The sequence below is a fragment of the Xenopus tropicalis genome, chromosome 6, assembly GCF_000004195.4.
Source record: "Xenopus tropicalis strain Nigerian chromosome 6, UCB_Xtro_10.0, whole genome shotgun sequence".
NCBI classification, from domain to species: domain Eukaryota; kingdom Metazoa; phylum Chordata; class Amphibia; order Anura; family Pipidae; genus Xenopus; species Xenopus tropicalis.
The window spans coordinates 5017142-5036890 of record NC_030682.2 but is presented as its reverse complement, the minus strand read 5'-3'; the positions used below and the strand labels follow the sequence as shown (position 1 = coordinate 5036890).

At 47.5% G+C, this 19749-nt stretch overlaps 2 protein-coding genes across 4 annotated transcripts; both read left to right on the top strand.

Moving 5' to 3' along the window:
• The first annotated feature begins 1014 nt into the window (after positions 1–1014).
• On the top strand, positions 1015–10107 carry LOC101730779 (oocyte zinc finger protein XlCOF6-like). The gene is made up of 6 exons (XM_031904209.1): positions 1015–1290; positions 2767–2865; positions 3587–3691; positions 4162–4245; positions 4897–4998; positions 6202–10107. The coding sequence occupies exons 2-6, from the start codon at positions 2778–2780 to the stop codon at positions 8019–8021; spliced, it is 2199 nt and encodes a 732-aa protein (XP_031760069.1). The 5' UTR covers positions 1015–1290; positions 2767–2777; the 3' UTR covers positions 8022–10107.
• A 2634-nt stretch (positions 10108–12741) lies between these two features.
• LOC101730425 (gastrula zinc finger protein XlCGF8.2DB-like) lies at positions 12742–18237 on the top strand. 3 transcript variants are annotated; one of them, XM_012953330.3, is made up of 5 exons: positions 12744–13005; positions 14760–14858; positions 16230–16343; positions 16587–16688; positions 17114–18237. In XM_012953330.3, exons 2-5 carry the CDS (start codon positions 14771–14773, stop codon positions 18088–18090), a joined length of 1281 nt encoding a protein of 426 aa, XP_012808784.1. In that variant the 5' UTR covers positions 12744–13005; positions 14760–14770; the 3' UTR covers positions 18091–18237. The 3 variants fall into 3 exon arrangements, with proteins under 3 accessions (XP_004919094.1, XP_012808784.1, XP_004919091.1); XM_004919034.4 differs by having other exon boundaries at positions 12749–13005; positions 16584–16688; XM_004919037.4 differs by lacking the exon at positions 16587–16688 and having other exon boundaries at positions 12742–13005.
• Positions 18238–19749: the final 1512 nt, after the last annotated feature.

Here is a 19749-nt window from a genome sequence, read left to right as displayed (position 1 = left end):
GACTGGGGGTTAATCCCGCTGCAGGGGCCGATAGAGAGGGGCGGCTGTGGGACTGGGGGTTAATCCCGCTGCAGGGGCCGATAGAGAGGGGCGGCTGTGGGACTGGGGGTTAATCCCGCTGCAGGGGCTGATAGAGAGGGGAGGCTGTGGGACTGGGGGTTAATCCCGCTGCAGGGGCTGATAGAGAGGGGCGGCTGTGGGACTGGGGGTTAATCCCGCTGCAGGGGCTGATAGAGAGGGGCGGCTGTGGGACTGGGGGTTAATCCCGCTGCAGGGGCTGATAGAGAGGGGCGGCTGTGGGACTGGGGGTTAATCCCGCTGCAGGGGCTGATAGAGAGGGGGGCTGTGGGACTGGGGGTTAATCCCGCTGCAGGGGCCGATAGAGAGGGGCGGCTGTGGGACTGGGGGTTAATCCCGCTGCAGGGGCTGATAGAGAGGGGCGGCTGTGGGACTGGGGGTTAATCCCGCTGCAGGGGCTGATAGAGAGGGGGGCTGTGGGACTGGGGGTTAATCCCGCTGCAGGGGCCGATAGAGAGGGGCGGCTGTGGGACTGGGGGTTAATCCCGCTGCAGGGGCTGATAGAGAGGGGCGGCTGTGGGACTGGGGGTTAATCCCGCTGCAGGGGCTGATAGAGAGGGGAGGCTGTGGGACTGGGGGTTAATCCCGCTGCAGGGGCTGATAGAGAGGGGGGCTGTGGGACTGGGGGTTAATCCCGCTGCAGGGGCCGATAGAGAGGGGCGGCTGTGGGACTGGGGGTTAATCCCACCACAGGAGCTGACACGTTCAAAAGAAGGTGGTTAAACTGTTGGGACAGATGCAGAAAAATTTAGAAACATTACATGTGACTTGCTAAAAAACAACTGTAAAGATATAATTTCCCATCAAAAATACTGTATGTCTGTCTGTTCCCAAAGAAAATCAGGAAGCATTTAATTTTGCATTAAAGTTGAATTGAACGCTGCTTTGCAGCAGAGAATATAACACCATAGATTTCTGTTAGGGTTCTCTATTCTGGAAGTTATCAGGCAGGACTGTTCCTTACTTCAGACTGAAGGCGGGACTTCCGGTTCCTTCCTACACTTCCGGTTTACACGCTCCTATGTTTACATGACTGTGTAGGAATGTCTCTGTCTCTTTGACTATATCATGTTTAGTCACCTTGCCTGGAAAGAGCAAAGAATAGAGGGGACTGGGGAACAGGAGGGGAGTTGTGTCCTGCCTGTAACTCCCTCCCCTGTGTCCCTGGCATTGTCCCTCCCCTGCACTCACATCTCCAGCCTGGGCTACTGGGTAAGTGCTTTTCCCTCCTCCTCCTCCTCCTCCTCCTCCTCCTCCTCCTCCCTGCACTGTCTGTGGGACTGGGGGTTAATCCCGCTACAGGGGCTGATAGAGAGGGGTGGCTGTGGGACTGGGGGTTAATCCCGCTACAGGGGCTGATAGAGAGGGGCGGCTGTGGGACTGGGGGTTAATCCCGCTGCAGGGGCTGATAGAGAGGGGCGGCTGTGGGACTGGGGGTTAATCCCGCTGCAGGGGCTGATAGAGAGAGGCGGCTGTGGGACTGGGGGTTAATCCCGCTGCAGGGGCTGATAGAGAGGGGCGGCTGTGGGACTGGGGGTTAATCCCGCTGCAGGGGCTGATAGAGAGGGGCGGCTGTGGGACTGGGGGTTAATCCCGCTGCAGGGGCTGATAGAGAGGGGCGGCTGTGGGACTGGTGGTTAATCCCGCTGCAGGGGCTGATAGAGAGGGGCTGCTGTGGGACTGGGGGTTAATCCCGCTGCAGGGGCTGATAGAGAGGGGCGGCTGTGGGACTGGGGGTTAATCCCCCTGCAGGGGCTGATAGAGAGGGGCGGCTGTGGGACTGGGGGTTAATCCCGCTGCAGGGGCTGATAGAGAGGGGCGGCTGTGGGACTGGGGGTTAATCCCGCTGCAGGGGCTGATAGAGAGGGGCGGCTGTGGGACTGGGTTAATCCCGCTGCAGGGGCCGATAGAGAGGGGCGGCTGTGGGACTGGGGGTTAATCCCGCTGCAGGGGCCGATAGAGAGGGGCGGCTGTGGGACTGGGGGTTAATCCCGCTGCAGGGGCTGATAGAGAGGGGCGGCTGTGGGACTGGGGGTTAATCCCGCTGCAGGGGCTGATAGAGAGGGACGGCTGTGGGACTGGGGGTTAATCCCGCTGCAGGGGCTGATAGAGAGGGGCGGCTGTGGGACTGGGGGTTAATCCCGCTGCAGGGGCTGATAGAGAGGGGCGGCTGTGGGACTGGGGTTAATCCCGCTGCAGGGGCTGATAGAGAGGGGCGGCTGTGGGACTGGGGGTTAATCCCGCTGCAGGGGCTGATAGAGAGGGGCGGCTGTGGGACTGGGGGTTAATCCCGCTGCAGGGGCTGATAGAGAGGGGCGGCTGTGGGACTGGGGGTTAATCCCGCTGCAGGGGCCGATAGAGTGGCTGAATGACAGGTCAGTGAGTGAAGGTGCAGAGAGCAGAGGGGGCACTGTTCTTACCAACTGTAGCACATTGTTGGAGAGTTACTTAGTTAGCAGATCCAGAGGTTACTAACTTACTTCCCTTAAAAGAATGAGGCCTTTTATGTAACACCCCTGACACACCATAAATATCATTACAATAACCCAAGTGAATTTGGAGCTGTAGCTGAGGTATAAGACAGGAATGATGTTCTTACATCAGGACCCATGAGACGTGTATAGTAGTGCAAACTGATGCCCCAGGAATTAGTATGGTACAAACTGACATTCGTTCCCTTCTGGGCAGATGCTGTAGAGATGCCGTTCCCCGGTGCCACATTGGGTGCTGAGCCCCACACTGACCTGTCGCTATTTAAGAGGGAAGAGGATGCAGTTCCTGTGACCGGTGAGCGGATTTTCTGCAGATACATATTGTTATGTGAGGAAGAGGATTCGCTACTGGGGTGGCTATGTGGCCAGTCCTAAGAAGTTGCGAGACTAGAAGACAGTGTGGCCCAGCCTAATGGCTTCATGTCAGGATCTTTGGATATTTAGGGTTATAGTTACCTGGTACAGTCTATGTTAGCTGCTTCCCTCTCACATAACCCAAATATCAAGAGAAAATTACATTATCTGTTCTAATGAAGGTTGTAAAGGCAATTTCCATAAATCATTTATTTCTATTGGGGGAGCCAAATCCATGAGGGGACCCCTTCTGCTGAGATTTCTTCACGCTGTTTCTCCGGAGGCGAGAGGGTCACTTGTCTCTACACTGAAACTAAGGAATTAGGCACCAGGGTGGGTTTTTATCCTCTCTTATGTTTGTTTGGCAGGCAAGTGACAGTGGTGGGGTGGTGGTTGCACCCCTTACCACTACCTTTTTTCACACACACCCTCCTGTAGACCCTCTATTTCCCAGGCTGGCAGCACTCAGCACTGTAAGATAGGAACCAATCAGCAGCTAGGGTGACCTGATAGGGAACTGAAGCCTGTCTGTGCTTGTGTGACAGCAGGGCTGTGATTGGCTAGCCCAACCCTTTATATGGGGGGGGGGGGGGTCACTTGTGCTATAAATCTTTAACATAGATAGATGGTTTATTTGTATTTCTGATTTATATCTTCCCCAGAGACAGAACTTGAATTATTACAGATAAAGATAAAGGAAGAAGAACCGGACCCTGAGGACCATCAGACTCCAATGGAAAGCTCAGCAGCTCCACTTACTGATGGGGGTAAGTAGCCAGGGATTCTGCATCACTGACATCAGCCATCTCTTTCTCTTTGGAGTGCAAATCAGTACCCGGGGGTGCACATATTATCTATGAGTGTTCCAGTTCAACACTGTTATTGTTCAGAGTTGGGAAACAGTGCTTAGAGTCCCACTGTGTGGCTGCACCTATTGCTAATGGCTCACTTGTTATACCCTATAGGCAGCCTGATCCTTTGTGTTCTGTTGATCGCTGCCCCCTAGAGTTGGACAGCTCCACATCATAAGGATTAGGGGCTAAATATATATATTTATAATATAAAAAGGTTGGAAGTGGCACTAAATGAGTGGGGTGAGTAACACCAGGGTGGATTTGGGGTATTATTTATATTAGAATCATTATTAAAGCTTGTGTTTTATGCAAACCATACAGCCCTTTCTCTTATTCCCTGATCTGGTAACATGACTTTAACAAACACTGTAATAAATCAACAGGCTCCCTAGAGGCAGAGCCAGGGATATTGCAGATAAAGATAGAGAAGGAAGACCCTGACTCAGAAGTGCCACTTACTGACTGGGGTAAGTATCCAGGGATTCTGCCTGTAACAGCAGTCTCCCTACTGGTGAGGATCTGTTTCATTTGCCCTTAGCTTTATGTTTAACCAGCTGCCCTACTGTCTGCATGTCCATTAGCCAGGGGCCATGGAGCAGTGTGGGAAATAGAAATAGCAGTCAGTCTCTGCATGGCTTTGTTTTCTGATATGTTGGGCAGCTGTAAGGAAACTTGAGGGAGACTGTGTGCAGAGGAGTTAGGAAGGGTTGGAGGTCATGCTGAATGAAGGATGTACTGGCTAACTTGGGGCAGGGGTCTGATAAGTAGAGGTGGGCACTGTGAGAAACAATATGAACTGGTCAGTGTTGGGCTCTTTTTAGCTTTGGGACAGGCAGTGTACATCTGTAAGCACGGGCACAGGACTGGAAGAGAGGGTTTGTTATGAATAACAGGGGGGATCCTTATAGATCAAGCCTAGGTTGTAACTGCCTGAAAGTAAGTGCAACGTGCTGTAAATGCATTCTATGGAAGCATGGGATCATGAGTAAAGACGGTTATCGCTGATCACATGATTACTCACAGCTTTTTGCTTTCCTCTACTGAAAGTTACCTATTTCTCCTACTCTCTAATACTGTTCTTCCATCAGTAATTAACCCTGTGTGGCCTGTACTGGCAGGCTCCTCTGTGCCACCAACAGATATGGCCCCGAAAGAAGAACCAGACTCCAGAGAAGATCTGCTCAAAGCCGAAAGCTCAGAACTTCCATTTACTGATACAGGTAAATAGCTAGGGGTCCTGTTATATCTGGGTTGGAGATGAGGGATTCCTTGTTTGTGCCTGTGATTCTCTTTTAACTTCTTCCCTTATGATTTGCCTCTTTAACTGCCATTCTCTTGTGCTTCATGCATCTTTCATTTTTATTTTCTTACTACTGTTTCCCCCTTCCATCTGTTTCCCTCTACCCAGATAGGCAACTGTAACTCTGCCCAATGAGTGAGCTGGAAGGCACAGGCCAATGAACATCATGTAACTTTCCATCACCCTCCCCATTTCTTTGAACCCAAACTTGTTACCATGCCCTCATGTAGTGGTATCCCACAGTTTGAAAACATCTGTCTCAGGCTTGTGGCCACAAGAGATTGCTATGGTATGTTTTTGGCCTATACATGGAACTCTACATGGCACAGACATGCCTCTCTGCCTTTTGTTCTTTGTCTGTATAAACAGAGAAAAAGGACATAAATCTATTCCAGCATAGATATCCCCCTAAGTCCCCTAAGTTTGCTCATAGCCTGTACAGAGAGATATCATAAAACTATGGCACATAGGGATTCCCCTGTACTAAGCACAATTCAGCAGGAACAGCCCCCTAAGTTTGCTCATAGCCTGTACAGAGAGATACCATAAACCTATGGCACATAGGGATTCCTCTGTACTAAGCACACTTCAGCAGGAACAGCCCCCTAAGTTTGCTCATAGCCTGTACAGATAGATACCATAAAACTATGGCACATAGGGATTCCCCTGTACTAAGCACAATTCAGCAGGAACAGCCCCCTAAGTTTGCTCATAGCCTGTACAGAGAGATCCCATTAAACTATGGCACATAGGGATTCCCCTGTACTAAGCACAATTCAGCAGGAACAGCCCCCTAAGTTTGCCCATAGCCTGTACAGAGAGATACCATAAAACTATGGCACATAGGGATTCCCCTGTACTAAGCACAATTCAGCAGGAACAGCCCCCTAAGTTTGCTCATAGCCTGTACAGAGAGATACCATAAAACTATGGCACATAGGGATTTCCCTGTACTAAGCACAATTCAGCAGGAACAGCCCCCTAAGTTTGTTCATAGCCTGTACAGAGAAAAACATTAAAGCCAAGCTAGTTTAGGTAGGATTTCCAAATGTTTCCCTGTGTGTTTTAGTTATTTTGTGTTATTGGTCACATTAAGTTCTGCTCTTTAATGTGCTCCCTACAGACAATGAGAAGTTACAGAGCTATGAAGACCAGAAACCACTGAACAACTTGAAGTCCAGCACTAATCCTGATAAATACGCTGCACCATCTCCACCATCTGACTGTGCCAATTGTACCTGTGGCCAAAGCAGCGATCTCCTGGCCCACACCTGTACTCAGCCTGGGAATGTTACCGACAGCCAGATACACAGGGAACCAAAGAAGAAGGGATTTAGCTGCTCAGAGTGTGGGAAGTGTTTTAAAACTAAATACTGTTTAAAGGGACATCGGATGATGCACAGAGTGAAGAACCCATTCACTTGTACAGAATGTGGAAAGCGCTTCAGATATAAACCCCATCTGCAGAGTCATCAGATGGTTCACACAGGGGAGAAACCATTCACATGTACAGAATGTGGGAAGAGATTCCCAACAAAGAGGGCACTTGACTGCCATCTTCGACTTCACACAGGAGAAACCCCTTTCACTTGCACAGAATGTGGGAAAAGCTTCTGTAACAAGGGCAGCCTTCGTCTGCACCGTAAAGTTCACACTGGGGAGAAACCTTTCAAATGTACAGAATGTGGCAAAGAGTTTGCTTTAAAGAACAGTCTTGAGACCCACCTTAAAATTCACACAGGGGAGAAACCATTCGAGTGCACACAGTGTGGGACAAGCTTCCGCTCGAAAAGTAACCTCTATAACCACCTTAAGATTCATGCAAGGGAGAAACCATTCATGTGCATGGAATGTGGGGATTGCTTCTCTGTAAACAGCAATCTGCTCAGCCACAGCTGTACCCAGTCTGGGGAATGTAGTTTCACCAGCCGACAAGCACATTTAAGAGCATTAGAGAGGCCTTTTATCTGTACAGAATGTGGGAAAAGCTACCATATTAAATTTCATTTACAGGAGCATCAGAAGACACACACAGGGGAGAAACCATTTACATGTACAGAATGTGGCAAAGGCTTCTCTCGAAAGAGTGGGCTCAAGTGTCACCTTAGAACACACACAGGGGAGAAACCCTACACCTGTACAGAATGTGGGAGAAACTTTGCTGAAAAAGGCAACCTTCAGAGCCACCACAGAGTTCACACAATACATTCAAATTCTTTCCCATGTACAGAATGTGGGAAAAGCTACGTCACCAAGAGCTCCCTTGTAAACCATCAAAGGGTTCACACTGGGGAGAAACGGTATAAATGTGCAGAATGTGGAGTAGCCTTTGCTGCAAGGGACTCTCTCCAAACCCACTATAACAGCGATAGGAACAACTGTGTCGGCCCCGGGCCCAAGCGGCACACATGTACAGAATGTGGCAAAAGCTTCAATTCAAGGTCTAACATGAAAAGCCACCAAATGGTTCACACAGGGGAGAAACCTTTCCCATGCACAGAATGTGGGAAATGCTTCAGGAATAAACTCCAGTTACATAGACATCAGTTGGTCCATACAGAGAAGAAACCCTTCATGTGCACAGAGTGCGGGAAGGGATTCTCAAAAAAGTGTTTGTTTGAGAGCCACGTCCGACTTCACACAGGAGAAAGACCTTTTACGTGCACGCAATGTGGGAGGGGCTTCAGGAATAAACTTCAGCTACAGAGGCATGATAAGAAGCATACAAAGGGGAAACCCTTCATATGCACAGAGTGTGGGAAGGGCTTCACTGCAGAGAGTTTGCTCGAGAGGCATCATCGGATTCATACGGGAGAGAGACCTTTCCTTTGTATGGAATGTGGGAAAAACTTCTCTACCAAGAGCAGCCTTTATGTGCATCTCAAAACTCACAGAGGGAAAGCCTTTCCTATGTACAGAATGTGGCAAATGGTTTGCTCTTAAACACCGTTTTGATATCCGTCACCTTTCCTATGTACAGAATGTTGGAATAGATTCCCTACTAAGGGCAACGTTTCCACCATCATGCTAGGGAGAAACCATTCATGTGCACAGAATGTGGGAGGGGCTTCAAGAATAAACTTTAGCTACAGAGGCATGAGAAGAAGCATACAAAGGGGAAATCCTTCATGTGCACAGAGTGTGGGAATAGATTCCCTACTAAGGGCAACATTTCCACCGTCATGCTAGGGAGAAACCATTCATGTGCACAGAATGTGGAGAATGCTTCTCTTTAAATAACGACCTTGAAAACCCCACGTCTGTTCTCAGTCTGGGGATTGTAATTTTACCAACAGACAAACCCATGTAGGAGCAGCAGAGGGGCATTTATCTGTGTACAGTGTGGGCAGCGCTACCAAAAGTAACCTTATTTAGAGTATTAGAAGATCCATACAGGGGAGAAACCATTCACATGTACAGAATGTTGGAAATGTTTTCATTGGAAGCATTTCCTTTCTAACCCCCACCCCAGAGAACTCATACAATGGAAGAAACCCTTGAAATGTTCATAGTGTGGGAAGCACTTCAAGTCACGTTGGGCCTTCGGTCACATATAAAGGCTCACACAGGAGACAAGTAGAGCAATGTAACTGCTAATAGTAATCTCACCCAACGTGGTACCCAAACTAGCACTAATGCCTCATATCAACCCCAAGCTTTTATCATTAACTATATTTATACAGTGTTCAGAAACAAGGCAGAGACTCCCATGATCAGCAGAATGGGCTGAATAGGAAAGGCTGACTGACTGACTGTGAAAGGCTTTTCTGAGAAGATAATCAGAACTAACAGACGTTTGGTGGAATTATGGGAGATCACTGCAGGATGTAATTGGTGGGATTATAATCAGTAGGACATTTGGCTTCCCATAAAGCCTGTGGCCCCCATTCCTTGCCTGTCTACCAGCTCCTGATTGGCTTTGCAAATCACTTCATATATGGAGCGCAATGGAATGGAGCAAAGCATTTGGGGCGCTCTGATGAGACTCGTAATGACTATGGGGAGTGTTTACCAAGATCGGAGATAAATATCACCGCAACCAATCAGAAACAGTCACCTACAAGTTAGAAATAAAATGCAAAGATCTGATTGGTTGCTATGGGCAACATCATTGGTAATATTTATCTCCAGTCTTTGTAAACACGCCCCTATAACTGAAATGGAACCGAGGTTGTTTAGGGAACATTGTATTGTATGGAATTACACAAAGTCGTGAGTGCAAATGGTTCGATAGTTACAGTAAAGTGAAACCTTTTGCTCCAGGGAGCGGAGAGTGGGGCAGTTGCCAGATCACACACTGAGGGGTAAATGATAATCTAAACAGAACCCTAACTTAGGGTGGGGGGGGACTCCTTTTACCCATGCTTAAACCATTCCTGTATTCGTAGAATTCTATGTATATCTTGAATGTACTTGTGCTGATATTATTGCTACACTGGCATGCATACACGTAATGATAAAATCAGATTTGTACCCATTTGTCTCGTATGAGGGAACTGGCTGAGCTGGAGAGAGGTGCGGGTCTGCAACTGGGACACAATGGGCCCCAATGGCTAACAGGAAGCACAGACAGTGCCCAAAGCCCCACTTCCTTTGCATACAGAACAGCATGCATTCTGGGAAGGAAGCTAGGGGCACCCTCACCTATACAGAAGTGCAAGAAGCGCAGGTTGGCAAAGTACTTTTCACACAACTGACTGTGACAATTTTTGCGGCTGCTACTGGCTTGTTATGTTTTGGAATAAAGTGGAAAAACACTGATGCAGAACTGCTTTCCCAGAATTATTCTTGTTTTGTATCCAAAGGAGGAGATTTAGTCTCTGTGTCAGTGTCTCTTTGTGATACTAAAAATTAACTAAGTCCAGACAGTTCTGTAGCTGGGATTGGATCAGTACCTTCTTCAGCTGTACTTTATAAACCCCCTGGCTGACAATCAGACCATGAACATGGCTTCCTCCCCAGGATTATCTCAGCACCCTACACCCACACTACTTTGGTTGACTATATGTAAGGAGCATTCTGGGTAATATGGATCCTATAATCCCATGAGTGCATATGGATTTGCTGAGCAGATGTAACAAAGACTCCCCATCTCCATAGCTTTCAGCCTTCCTAGTAACACACATGGAGGAGGAGGGGCCTGTGCTTGGGGCCATTAGGTAAGAGGCGGCCGCTCAAAGGCAACTCCAGGGGCCGACTGAATTTAATCTGCGGTTTAGATGCCCAGATGCCCACATTGTTGATAAATTTAAGGTTATGTACTTGGGATTTAAAGGGCATATAAGGAGCATTTTAAAATCTCCCTCATTATATAGGCCAGGGCTGTCCAACTGGAGGCCCACGGGCTGGATTTGAGCCCCCAATTGATTTTTATGGCCCTTATTCTGCTCTAGGGCTTTATAGACCTCTAATATATTGTTCCTGATTTCAATCTGGATCTTTAAAAACTATCCTTTTATTGGAGCTCCCCATAAATCCTCTCTGGTACAGATTAGAGATGGTTGTTTCCTCATGGTCCTTCCTTGTATATATTTATAAAGTGAAAAATGTAAAAGATATTATATGAGGTATGAGGCCAAAGGCCAAGCGCTCTTATAGAGGGCATGGAACTCGTCAGTGACTTCTAATAGCCTTATGCTTTACAACAGGGGGTTACATTTAATTGCATTGTAATACACACGTTTCAGTGGGTCGTGTGACTAATTATATCACTAAGCACTGATTATAACTGATAACATCACTAAGCACTGTTTATAAGGATATAATTAACAGGATATTCATGGCTCTTCTGTATTGTGTGTATATATATATATATATAACTTTGAGAAAGGCTGCATGAGACCTGTGTGAAGCGGCCCCTTCTTTGGATTGATTGTCTACGTGTTTGAGGACTGCACCCAGGCTTCCATACACTGATTTATTGTGAGTGCCGATCTACTGTTTTTTGCTATATATATATATATATATATATATATATATATATATATATATATATATATATATGTAGCAAAAATCAAATAGATGCTGCACTGACAGGTCTTAGTGAAAAATAAAGTTGCATTCATTGTGAAAACGTCAATCTTAGATTGACGTTTTTCACAATAAATGCAACTTTATTTTTCACCAAGACCTGTGAGTTCGGCATCTATTTGATTTTTGCTACATTGAGTCTTTATACTGCACACAGGCATCCTATGTTATGCTAATACGTGAGTGCCTGCTTTCCATCCGTTATATATATATATATATATAATATACTGTATATGATACCTAACCTTGGCCCTGAAGGCTAGTTAGGGTAAAACCTAGGGCGTCTGCTTTTTTTGCTGCCTTGGTAAAAGCTTGGAGCGGTTGAGCACCAGATTTAACTTTGAGACCCCCCCAGTCTCCATTCAACAATCTCTCTAAACGACTTTGTTGGTTTGCTTGTGATAACATGCAAGGATCTATCTTTATTACATTTATTCTGGATATTTTACACCCACTTTATTTTTATTTCTCAGAAGCACAGTAGGAGGGGGAGAGCCAGTCACAGCCCTGCACTCACACAAGCACAGACAGGCTTCAGTTCCCTATCAGGTCAGCCTAGCTGCTGATTGGTTCCTATCCTACAGTGCCGCCGTCCCCCTGCACAGCCTGGGAAAGGAGGCAGCATGAAGTGGGCGGGGCTAGTGTGGTTTTTGGAGAAATTTTCAATAAATCAGCCAAAACACAACTTTTCTCAGCACATTCCTTCTGTATTTCTAGGCGTATAATGCACTGGCACATCCTTGTTTGTACACAATATAGGCACCTGTGGGCTACACCTATATAATTGCTATTGTAGGTGAGGGTTCTTGGGTGAATATATAGAAAATATGACCCTGACTGAGATGCCCCTCAGCACAGATTTAGGGCGACTGTTCTCTGCTTTTAAGAATAAGAGATGGGTTTAGAGTGCAGGTAGATGGGGGGGCTTCCTTATCAGTGGGAAAGCTGCACTCCCCTTGGTCAACAAAGTGTCAAATATAGCGTCTAACTGTGGCAATGGGAATGAATATATACAGTATATATATATATATATATATATATATCCCTTTTGCTCTCCAGTCATATTCCCAACTGCTCCCCGGGACACCATTAATATCGGGAACACAAGGTGATTATATATATATATTACCTGTACACAGCATATGCTTATTATATGAAAGCATAAATGTAATACTAACTATACCCTGTTAGAGAACTACATCTCCCAGAATCCCTTGTGAGACAGTCAACATGAGGCAGAGTTGCAGCTGTAAGAGCCACAGGGCTGGCAGTTGTTGGGTCTCTCTCAGCCCGTAGCCATGAACTGACGATGCCAATGCACATTTCAGTGTAATCTTTTAATGGTACAAACGTTCAGTAATTTTTAATTATATAAAGATATTGAAACGGAGATAAAAGTGAGCCAATAAGAGATGTGAGGCAGGAGGGGGTAAGTGGTGAGGGGATAGGAGCGGCTGTTCAAGGAAATTCCATATAAATTATTAACAAACTACCGCAAAAGCATAATCTGCCCACCAATAAAATGGCCGCCCTTCACATTTGATGCGATGCTCAACGCTCTTGTCATTTACTGTTTGTGCGGGGTTTGATCGAACCTGCATTATATGATGGACGGAACTGTTAAGTTTGCAAGTAAAGAGCACTGTACGGCCAATGCTGGCTTACCTCTTAATGCAGTTTGGAGGCGGGACTTCCGGCTCCTCCCACATACATCCTGTCTAAACAGTACTAGGTTTATGGCCCTCTGTGGGTATTTCTCTCACAATTTGTATTTTTTTATATTAGGTTTATGGGACTTTGATGATTTTCTGTGACCTGGCGGGATAGAGCTGAGATGTGAGGGGACTCACTGGCATTGTCCCTCCCCTGCACTCACATCTCCAGCCTGGGCTACTGGGTAAGTGCTTTTCCCTCCTCCTCCTCCTCCTCCTCCTCCTCCTCCTCCCTGCACTGTGTGTGGGACTGGGGGTTAATCCCGCTGCAGGGGCCGATAGAGAGGGGCGGCTGTGGGACTGGGGGTTAATCCCGCTGCAGGGGCCGATAGAGAGGGGCGGCTGTGGGACTGGGGGTTAATCCCGCTGCAGGGGCTGATAGAGAGGGGCGGCTGTGGGACTGGGGGTTAATCCCGCTGCAGGGGCTGATAGAGAGGGGCGGCTGTGGACTGGGGGTTAATCCCGCTGCAGGGGCTGATAGAGAGGGGCGGCTGTGGGACTGGGGGTTAATCCCGCTGCAGGGGCCGATAGAGAGGGGCGGCTGTGGGACTGGGGGTTAATCCCGCTGCAGGGGCTGATAGAGAGGGGCGCTGTGGGACTGGGGGTTAATCCCGCTGCAGGGGCTGATAGAGAGGGGCGGCTGTGGGACTGGGGGTTAATCCCGCTGCAGGGGCCGATAGAGAGGGGCGGCTGTGGGACTGGGGGTTAATCCCGCTGCAGGGGCCGATAGAGAGGGGCGGCTGTGGGACTGGGGGTTAATCCCGCTGCAGGGGCTGATAGAGAGGGGCGGCTGTGGGACTGGGGGTTAATCCCGCTGCAGGGGCTGATAGAGAGGGGCGGCTGTGGGACTGGGGGTTAATCCCGCTGCAGGGGCTGATAGAGAGGGGCGGCTGTGGGACTGGGGGTTAATCCCGCTGCAGGGGCCGATAGAGAGGGGGGCTGTGGGACTGGGGGTTAATCCCGCTGCAGGGGCCGATAGAGAGGGGCGGCTGTGGGACTGGGGGTTAATCCCGCTGCAGGGGCCGATAGAGAGGGGCGGCTGTGGGACTGGGGGTTAATCCCGCTGCAGGGCTGATAGAGAGGGGCGGCTGTGGGACTGGGGGTTAATCCCGCTGCAGGGGCTGATAGAGAGGGGCGGCTGTGGGACTGGGGGTTAATCCCGCTGCAGGGGCTGATAGAGAGGGGCGGCTGTGGGACTGGGGGTTAATCCCGCTGCAGGGGCTGATAGAGAGGGGCGGCTGTGGGACTGGGGGTTAATCCCGCTGCAGGGGCTGATAGAGAGGGGCGGCTGTGGGACTGGGGGTTAATCCTGCTGCAGGGGCTGATAGAGAGGGGCAGTTTTGCCAGGTTGTTAGAGACAAACCAGACCCAGAGGTTGCAAACATGCTCCACCCCCTAAAAACGGGGCCTTAACTATGTAACCCCCCCCCCCCCCCCCCCCCCCCCCCGTCCCTACACAGTTCTGCACCATGAGTATTATTACAATAACCCCAGTGCATTTGAAGCTGTATCTCAGGTATAAGACAGAAGTTCTGTTCTTACATCAGAATCCATGTGATTGTGTTTAGTTGTACAAACTCGTGTGCCAGGAACTGTGTGCATTGTACATACTGACATTAAAGGGAATAAAACTGTTATCTGACACCTTTATTGGAGCCCCTATATATCCTCTCTGGTCCCCGTAACTGTTTAATATATACAGTGGGTATTCTAACAGCCTGCCTTACACACAGTAGGAGATAGCTAGCCAATCACATCTCTGCCTGGTTCTATTAGGTTGTTATTGTTGCTGATTGGTTGACTTCACTTCCTACAATGCAAAGGGGTCAGTGCCACTGGGTGTGGGAAAGCAGGAACAGGTGGGCGGTGCTAGTGATGTATTTTTGGGGGAGATTTTTATTAATGCAGTATATGTCCCCTTTAATCTCCTTCTGGGCAGATGCTGTAGAGATGCCGTTCCCCGGTGCCACATTGGGTGCTGAGCCCCACACTGACCTGTCGCTATTAAAGAGGGAAGAGGATGCAGTTCCTGTGACTGGTGAGTGGATTTTCTGCAGCAATAAATCCTTATTGTTATGGAAAGGACTGCATTCTGTAGGGTGGAGGTCCCTGTATCTATGTGGCCTGTCCCCCTATTCCCAGCCTAAAGCCTGCCTCTTCTTTCCTGGATATTTGTGTTTGTATTAGTAGCTTCTTGCTCACATAAGCCAAATATAAACAGAGAATCTAAATTATAAATTCTCCTGATGATATTTAGGCGTAAATCCAATTACATAAATGTCATAACTCCAATATTTCTCTGGTGTGCAATGAAGAGAAAATCCTTGGCATCTACTTGAGGTTTTGGGTCCCGGCCTCCTGCTATGTGCCTTAGTTAGAACATACACAGAGGCCTCTGCTCCATGGGCTGATGGGGAGAGCCTCCCAGTTGAGAATATCTAGGTTTAGGTGGCCATACATAGGCAGATTTCAGACTAATTTGGCAGCTTATCTGCCCGTTTATGTGCAGGGGAGCCGGCAGCCCTCAGTACATTGCACTGTAGTATAGGACCCAATCAGCAGCTCTGAGAGAAGAAGTCTGATACCAAAGAACATATTTACAGAAAAGGAGACAAGAAATCCTGTGTTTCTTTTGATAGAGGACTTTAAAGGAGACATATCATATAAAAATTCTGAATGTACCAGTGAATTATACTCCTCTAGATAATTGTGATTTATTGAGAAATTCCACCAAAACCCCACTAGCCCCGCCCATCTGTTCCACTTCCTGCTGCCTCCTTTCCCAGGCTGTGCAGGGGGGCCGGCGGCACTGTAGGATAGGAACCAATCAGCAGCTAGGCTGACCTGATAGGGAACTGAAGCCTGTCTGTGCTTGTGTGAGTGCAGGGCTGTGATTGGCTCTCCCCCTCCTACTGTGCTTCTGGCAGGGACCGTTAGGACACGCCCACCCCTCATTTGAAACCCAGACAGGGACCTGAGAGGATCTATGCAGTGGTTCTCAACCTGCCTAATGCCGTGACCCTTTAATACAGTTCCTCATGTTGTGGGGACCCCCAACCATAAAATTGTTCCTAAAACCATCGGAAATATGTGTTTTCCGATGGTCTTAGGCGACCCCTGTGAAAAGGTTGTTTGACCCCCAAAGGGGTCCCGACCCACAGGTTGAGAACCACTGATTTATAGGGAGCTCCAATAAAGGGGCCATTGTTACAGATAGGGTTAATGTTTAGCCCAAAGGGAAACCAGCACCGGATATTATTCATAATTGCCTACAGGGTTAGGGGTTTCCCCATTTATCCAATATGTCTCCTTTAACAAAAAGGTGATGTTCTCCATTGAGCTGAAGGCTATTCAGCCAGCTGCCATAGTACTTTGCACCCAGCTTTTTCTCTGTGTAACATTCTTACAGGTTCTTCAGAAGCAGAACGACAAATATTACATATAAAGAAAGAGGAAGAAGAGTCAGACTCTCTTGATCAACTGAACCCATTGGAAAGACTGACTGCTCCATTTACTGATAGGGGTAAGTAGCCAGGGATTCTGTCTGTAATATCAATTTGTCTCTCTGCTTCTACCTGTGAAGCAGGAATTTGGTTTCCATGGGTTACTGCCTGGGTGCAAAGTTGCTAAGGTTAGATAAATAAGTCATAAAGTGCATGAAGGACGGGTCTCTCTGTAATGTTGCCTGGAATTTACTGGGATTCATTTGGTTTGCTCTGTGCTTTTCTCCATCACTTACTAATCCTCTGTGTTTTTATATCAGCAGGCTCCTCAGTGACTCAAACAGAGATATCCTGGATAAAGATAGAGAAAGAAGAACTGTACTCAGGTGATCATGTGACCCCAACAGCTCCATTTACTGATGGGGGTAAGTAGCCAGGGATTCTGTCTGTAACACCAGTCTCCCTGCTCGTAACAGGGGGTCACTGACACCAAGGGGCACATTTATTACCCACTTTCTATTCATTCCTGTGGCATTTTTAGAAGCAAATTAAATGGGGAAATCTAACTTTTACCCATTAATAAATAAACTTTAGAAATACCATAAGAATAAATAGAACGGTGGTGAGCTCTAATCTTACATAAATCTCAATTGTTCCTTGGAATGTAATTTAGTAAGTATTTAGCAAATATTGTCCAGAGTGGGACACTGAGCTGGGGGTGAAGTTTGGCCAGGTCAGCCCCCTAAGTTTGTTCATAGCCTGTATAGACAGATACTGTAATAACATATTTAATATTTTTATTACTTTTGTTTTACTGGCTAATTATTGTCCTGTAATGTGCTCCCTACAGACAATGAGAAGTTACAGAGCTCCGATGCCCAGAAGATACAGACCAACATGGAGCCCAGTACCAGTTCTGAGAATTGTGCCACTATGTTTCCACCATCAGACTGTGCCAACTGTACCCAAAGCAGTGATCTCCTGGCCCACACCTGTACTCAGCCTGGGAATGTTACCGACAGCCAGACACGCAGGAGGCGAAAAAAGGCTTATATCTGCTCAGAGTGTGGAAAGCATTGCAAAAATAAATACCGCTTAGATAGACATCGTATGGTCCATACAGGGGAGAAACCCTTCACATGTACAGAATGTGGGAAAGGATTCAGAGATAAGCGTTATGTAAAGATCCACGAGACAGTCCATACTGGGGAGAAACCATTCACTTGTACAGAGTGTGGACTGAGCTTCAGAATGAAACCTCTTTTAAAGTACCATCAGATGGCCCACACAGGGGAGAAACCATTTATATGCACAGAATGCGGAAAGGGCTTCAGGAATAAAAATGGTTTACAAAGACATCAAATGGCCCACACAGAGGAGAAACCCTACACGTGTACAGATTGTGGGAGGGGTTTCTTTACAAGGAGTTTGCTAGTCAGCCATGTCCGACTTCACACAGGAGAAAAACCATTCACTTGTCCAGAATGTGGGAAAAGCTTTTCTCAAAAAAGCAACCTTCGTACCCACCAGAGAGTTCACACGGGGTTTAAACCTTTCAGTTGCGCCGAATGTGGGAGGAGCTTTGTGCACATGCGGGCACTGTTGGGCCACCAAATCTATCACACAGGGGAGAAACCTTTTAAATGTGCCGAATGTGGTTTAGCCTTTGCAAGAAGGCGCTGCCTCATACAACACTATAACAGTGCTAAGAATGATTGCGTTGGGCCCAGGCATCACAAATGTGCCGAATGTGGCAGAAGCTTTAACTCTAGGTCCATCCTGATAAGCCACCAGAAAACCCACACAGGGGAGAAACCATTGACATGAGCACAGCCTCCTTACAGGCACCCAGAGCAGTCACACAAGGAAGAGACTAGTGCGTTCAGACTTTGGCCACACAGGGTGGGTATAGCTGTTGTATGCACAGCATGAAAGGAATATTAATGCTATAATCAGGGCCGACATCAGGGGGGACATTGTCCCGGGCCCGGACGATTGTCGCTTTAAAGGGGGCCCGGCTGTGATACAGTTTTTTAACTCAGGCCCCCTCTAAAGAATTACGGGCCCTGTTGGTTATTATTGGTTAGCGGGTAATTCGATTGGTCGTGCCCCGTGCATACGCTTGACGTCCATACGCATGGGGCGCAACCTAATAAAAATGTGCAGATGCAGCGGGGAACCAGAGCACATATCAAGAGGATGCAGCCGGAGGGAGCCACAGGGGAGCCAGAGGAAGCTGCTGGGGGGAGCAGGGGGAGCCGCAGGAAGCAGGACAATGCTGGGGGGAGCTGGAGGATGCTGGGAAGGACGCTGGGGGCCCTGGCTACCAATGTCTGTGTGTCCTTTGTACCGATGGGAGGGGCCATTGAGGGGCAGGGTGTGGGAGGAGGGGGGGCAGAAAATTTTCTTGTGAGGGGCCCCGTGATTTCTGATGTCGGCCCTGGCTATAATGAGCTCCCCCGACATGATACCCACAGTAGGAAACAGCTTATTCAAAAATATGCGGTCAATATATAATACATTTCCCTGATTTTATATTTTCCTGGATTTTACACCATTTTTTTCTGGCCCCCGGAAAAAATGTAAAATAGGGGTTCTGCTGTATCTTTAACCTTGTAAAATGGGGAGCCAAGGTTGAACCATTATGGGGGCGTCCAACAACCACTGGTCTTGTAAATAAAACCCCCAAACTGAGCCCTGATTGGGGATCAGTAGCTCCCTGTATATTATTAGTACTGTATAGTAAAATCTTCCCTACAGCGAGTAAACACCTTGCTAGAGACCAGGCACAGACTCCTTGCCCCACCAGCAAATGACTCCTTGCCCCAGGGCATTCTGGGATGAGATATTTGTCCTTCCTGTGACGCCTGATTTTTATCTTATAGAATCCTGTAATGCATTATTTTATCACGAATGAGCTTTCAGTGGTATTTCTTACAATCATGCATGCAATCATGGTAGCCGCCATTTGTATCCATTTATTTTGTATTCAGGAAAAGTTGCTCAGCTGGATAAAAGTAACTTTACGTATGATGTAGGAAGCGATATTCTAAAACAATTTGCAATTGGTCTTCATTTTTTTTTTTTATTATTTGTGGTTTTTGAATGATTTCTCTTTTTGTTCGGCAGCTCCCCAGTTTGGAATTTAAGCAGCTATCTGGTTGCTAGGGTCTTATTTACCCTGGCAACCAGGCAATGGTGTGAATGAGAGACTGGAACATGAATAGGAGAGACTAGAATGATAACAAGTATTAGAAAGTAACAATAACTTTAAAGCCTCTCAGAACAAACATTTTTTTCGATTATTGGGGTCCATTTGAAAGCTTTAAAGAGTAAAAAGAAGGCAAATAATTAAAAAAACTAAAAAAAATAAATGTATATATAAAGCGAATAAACGCAAAGCACTCACAGCATTTGTCATGAAAAATACAAAATATTTATTGTTTCATCACTTTGCCATCAACGCGTTTCGACCCACCTGGGACT

What these genes read in the sequence shown, in the direction of transcription:
- LOC101730779 (XM_031904209.1), top strand. Translation starts at nt 2,778, where the DNA reads ATGCCGTTCCCCGGTGCCACATTGGGTGCTGAGCCCCACACTGACCTG. An exon ending in GGATGCAGTTCCTGTGACCG is followed by an intron (nt 2,866 to 3,586) that starts GTGAGCGGATTT and finishes TATCTTCCCCAG; the next exon opens with AGACAGAACTTGAATTATTA. An exon ending in AGCTCCACTTACTGATGGGG is followed by an intron (nt 3,692 to 4,161) that starts GTAAGTAGCCAG and finishes ATAAATCAACAG; the next exon opens with GCTCCCTAGAGGCAGAGCCA.
- LOC101730425 (XM_004919034.4), top strand. Translation starts at nt 14,771, where the DNA reads ATGCCGTTCCCCGGTGCCACATTGGGTGCTGAGCCCCACACTGACCTG. An exon ending in TGCTCCATTTACTGATAGGG is followed by an intron (nt 16,344 to 16,583) that starts GTAAGTAGCCAG and finishes TTTTTATATCAG; the next exon opens with CAGGCTCCTCAGTGACTCAA. An exon ending in AGCTCCATTTACTGATGGGG is followed by an intron (nt 16,689 to 17,113) that starts GTAAGTAGCCAG and finishes TGCTCCCTACAG; the next exon opens with ACAATGAGAAGTTACAGAGC.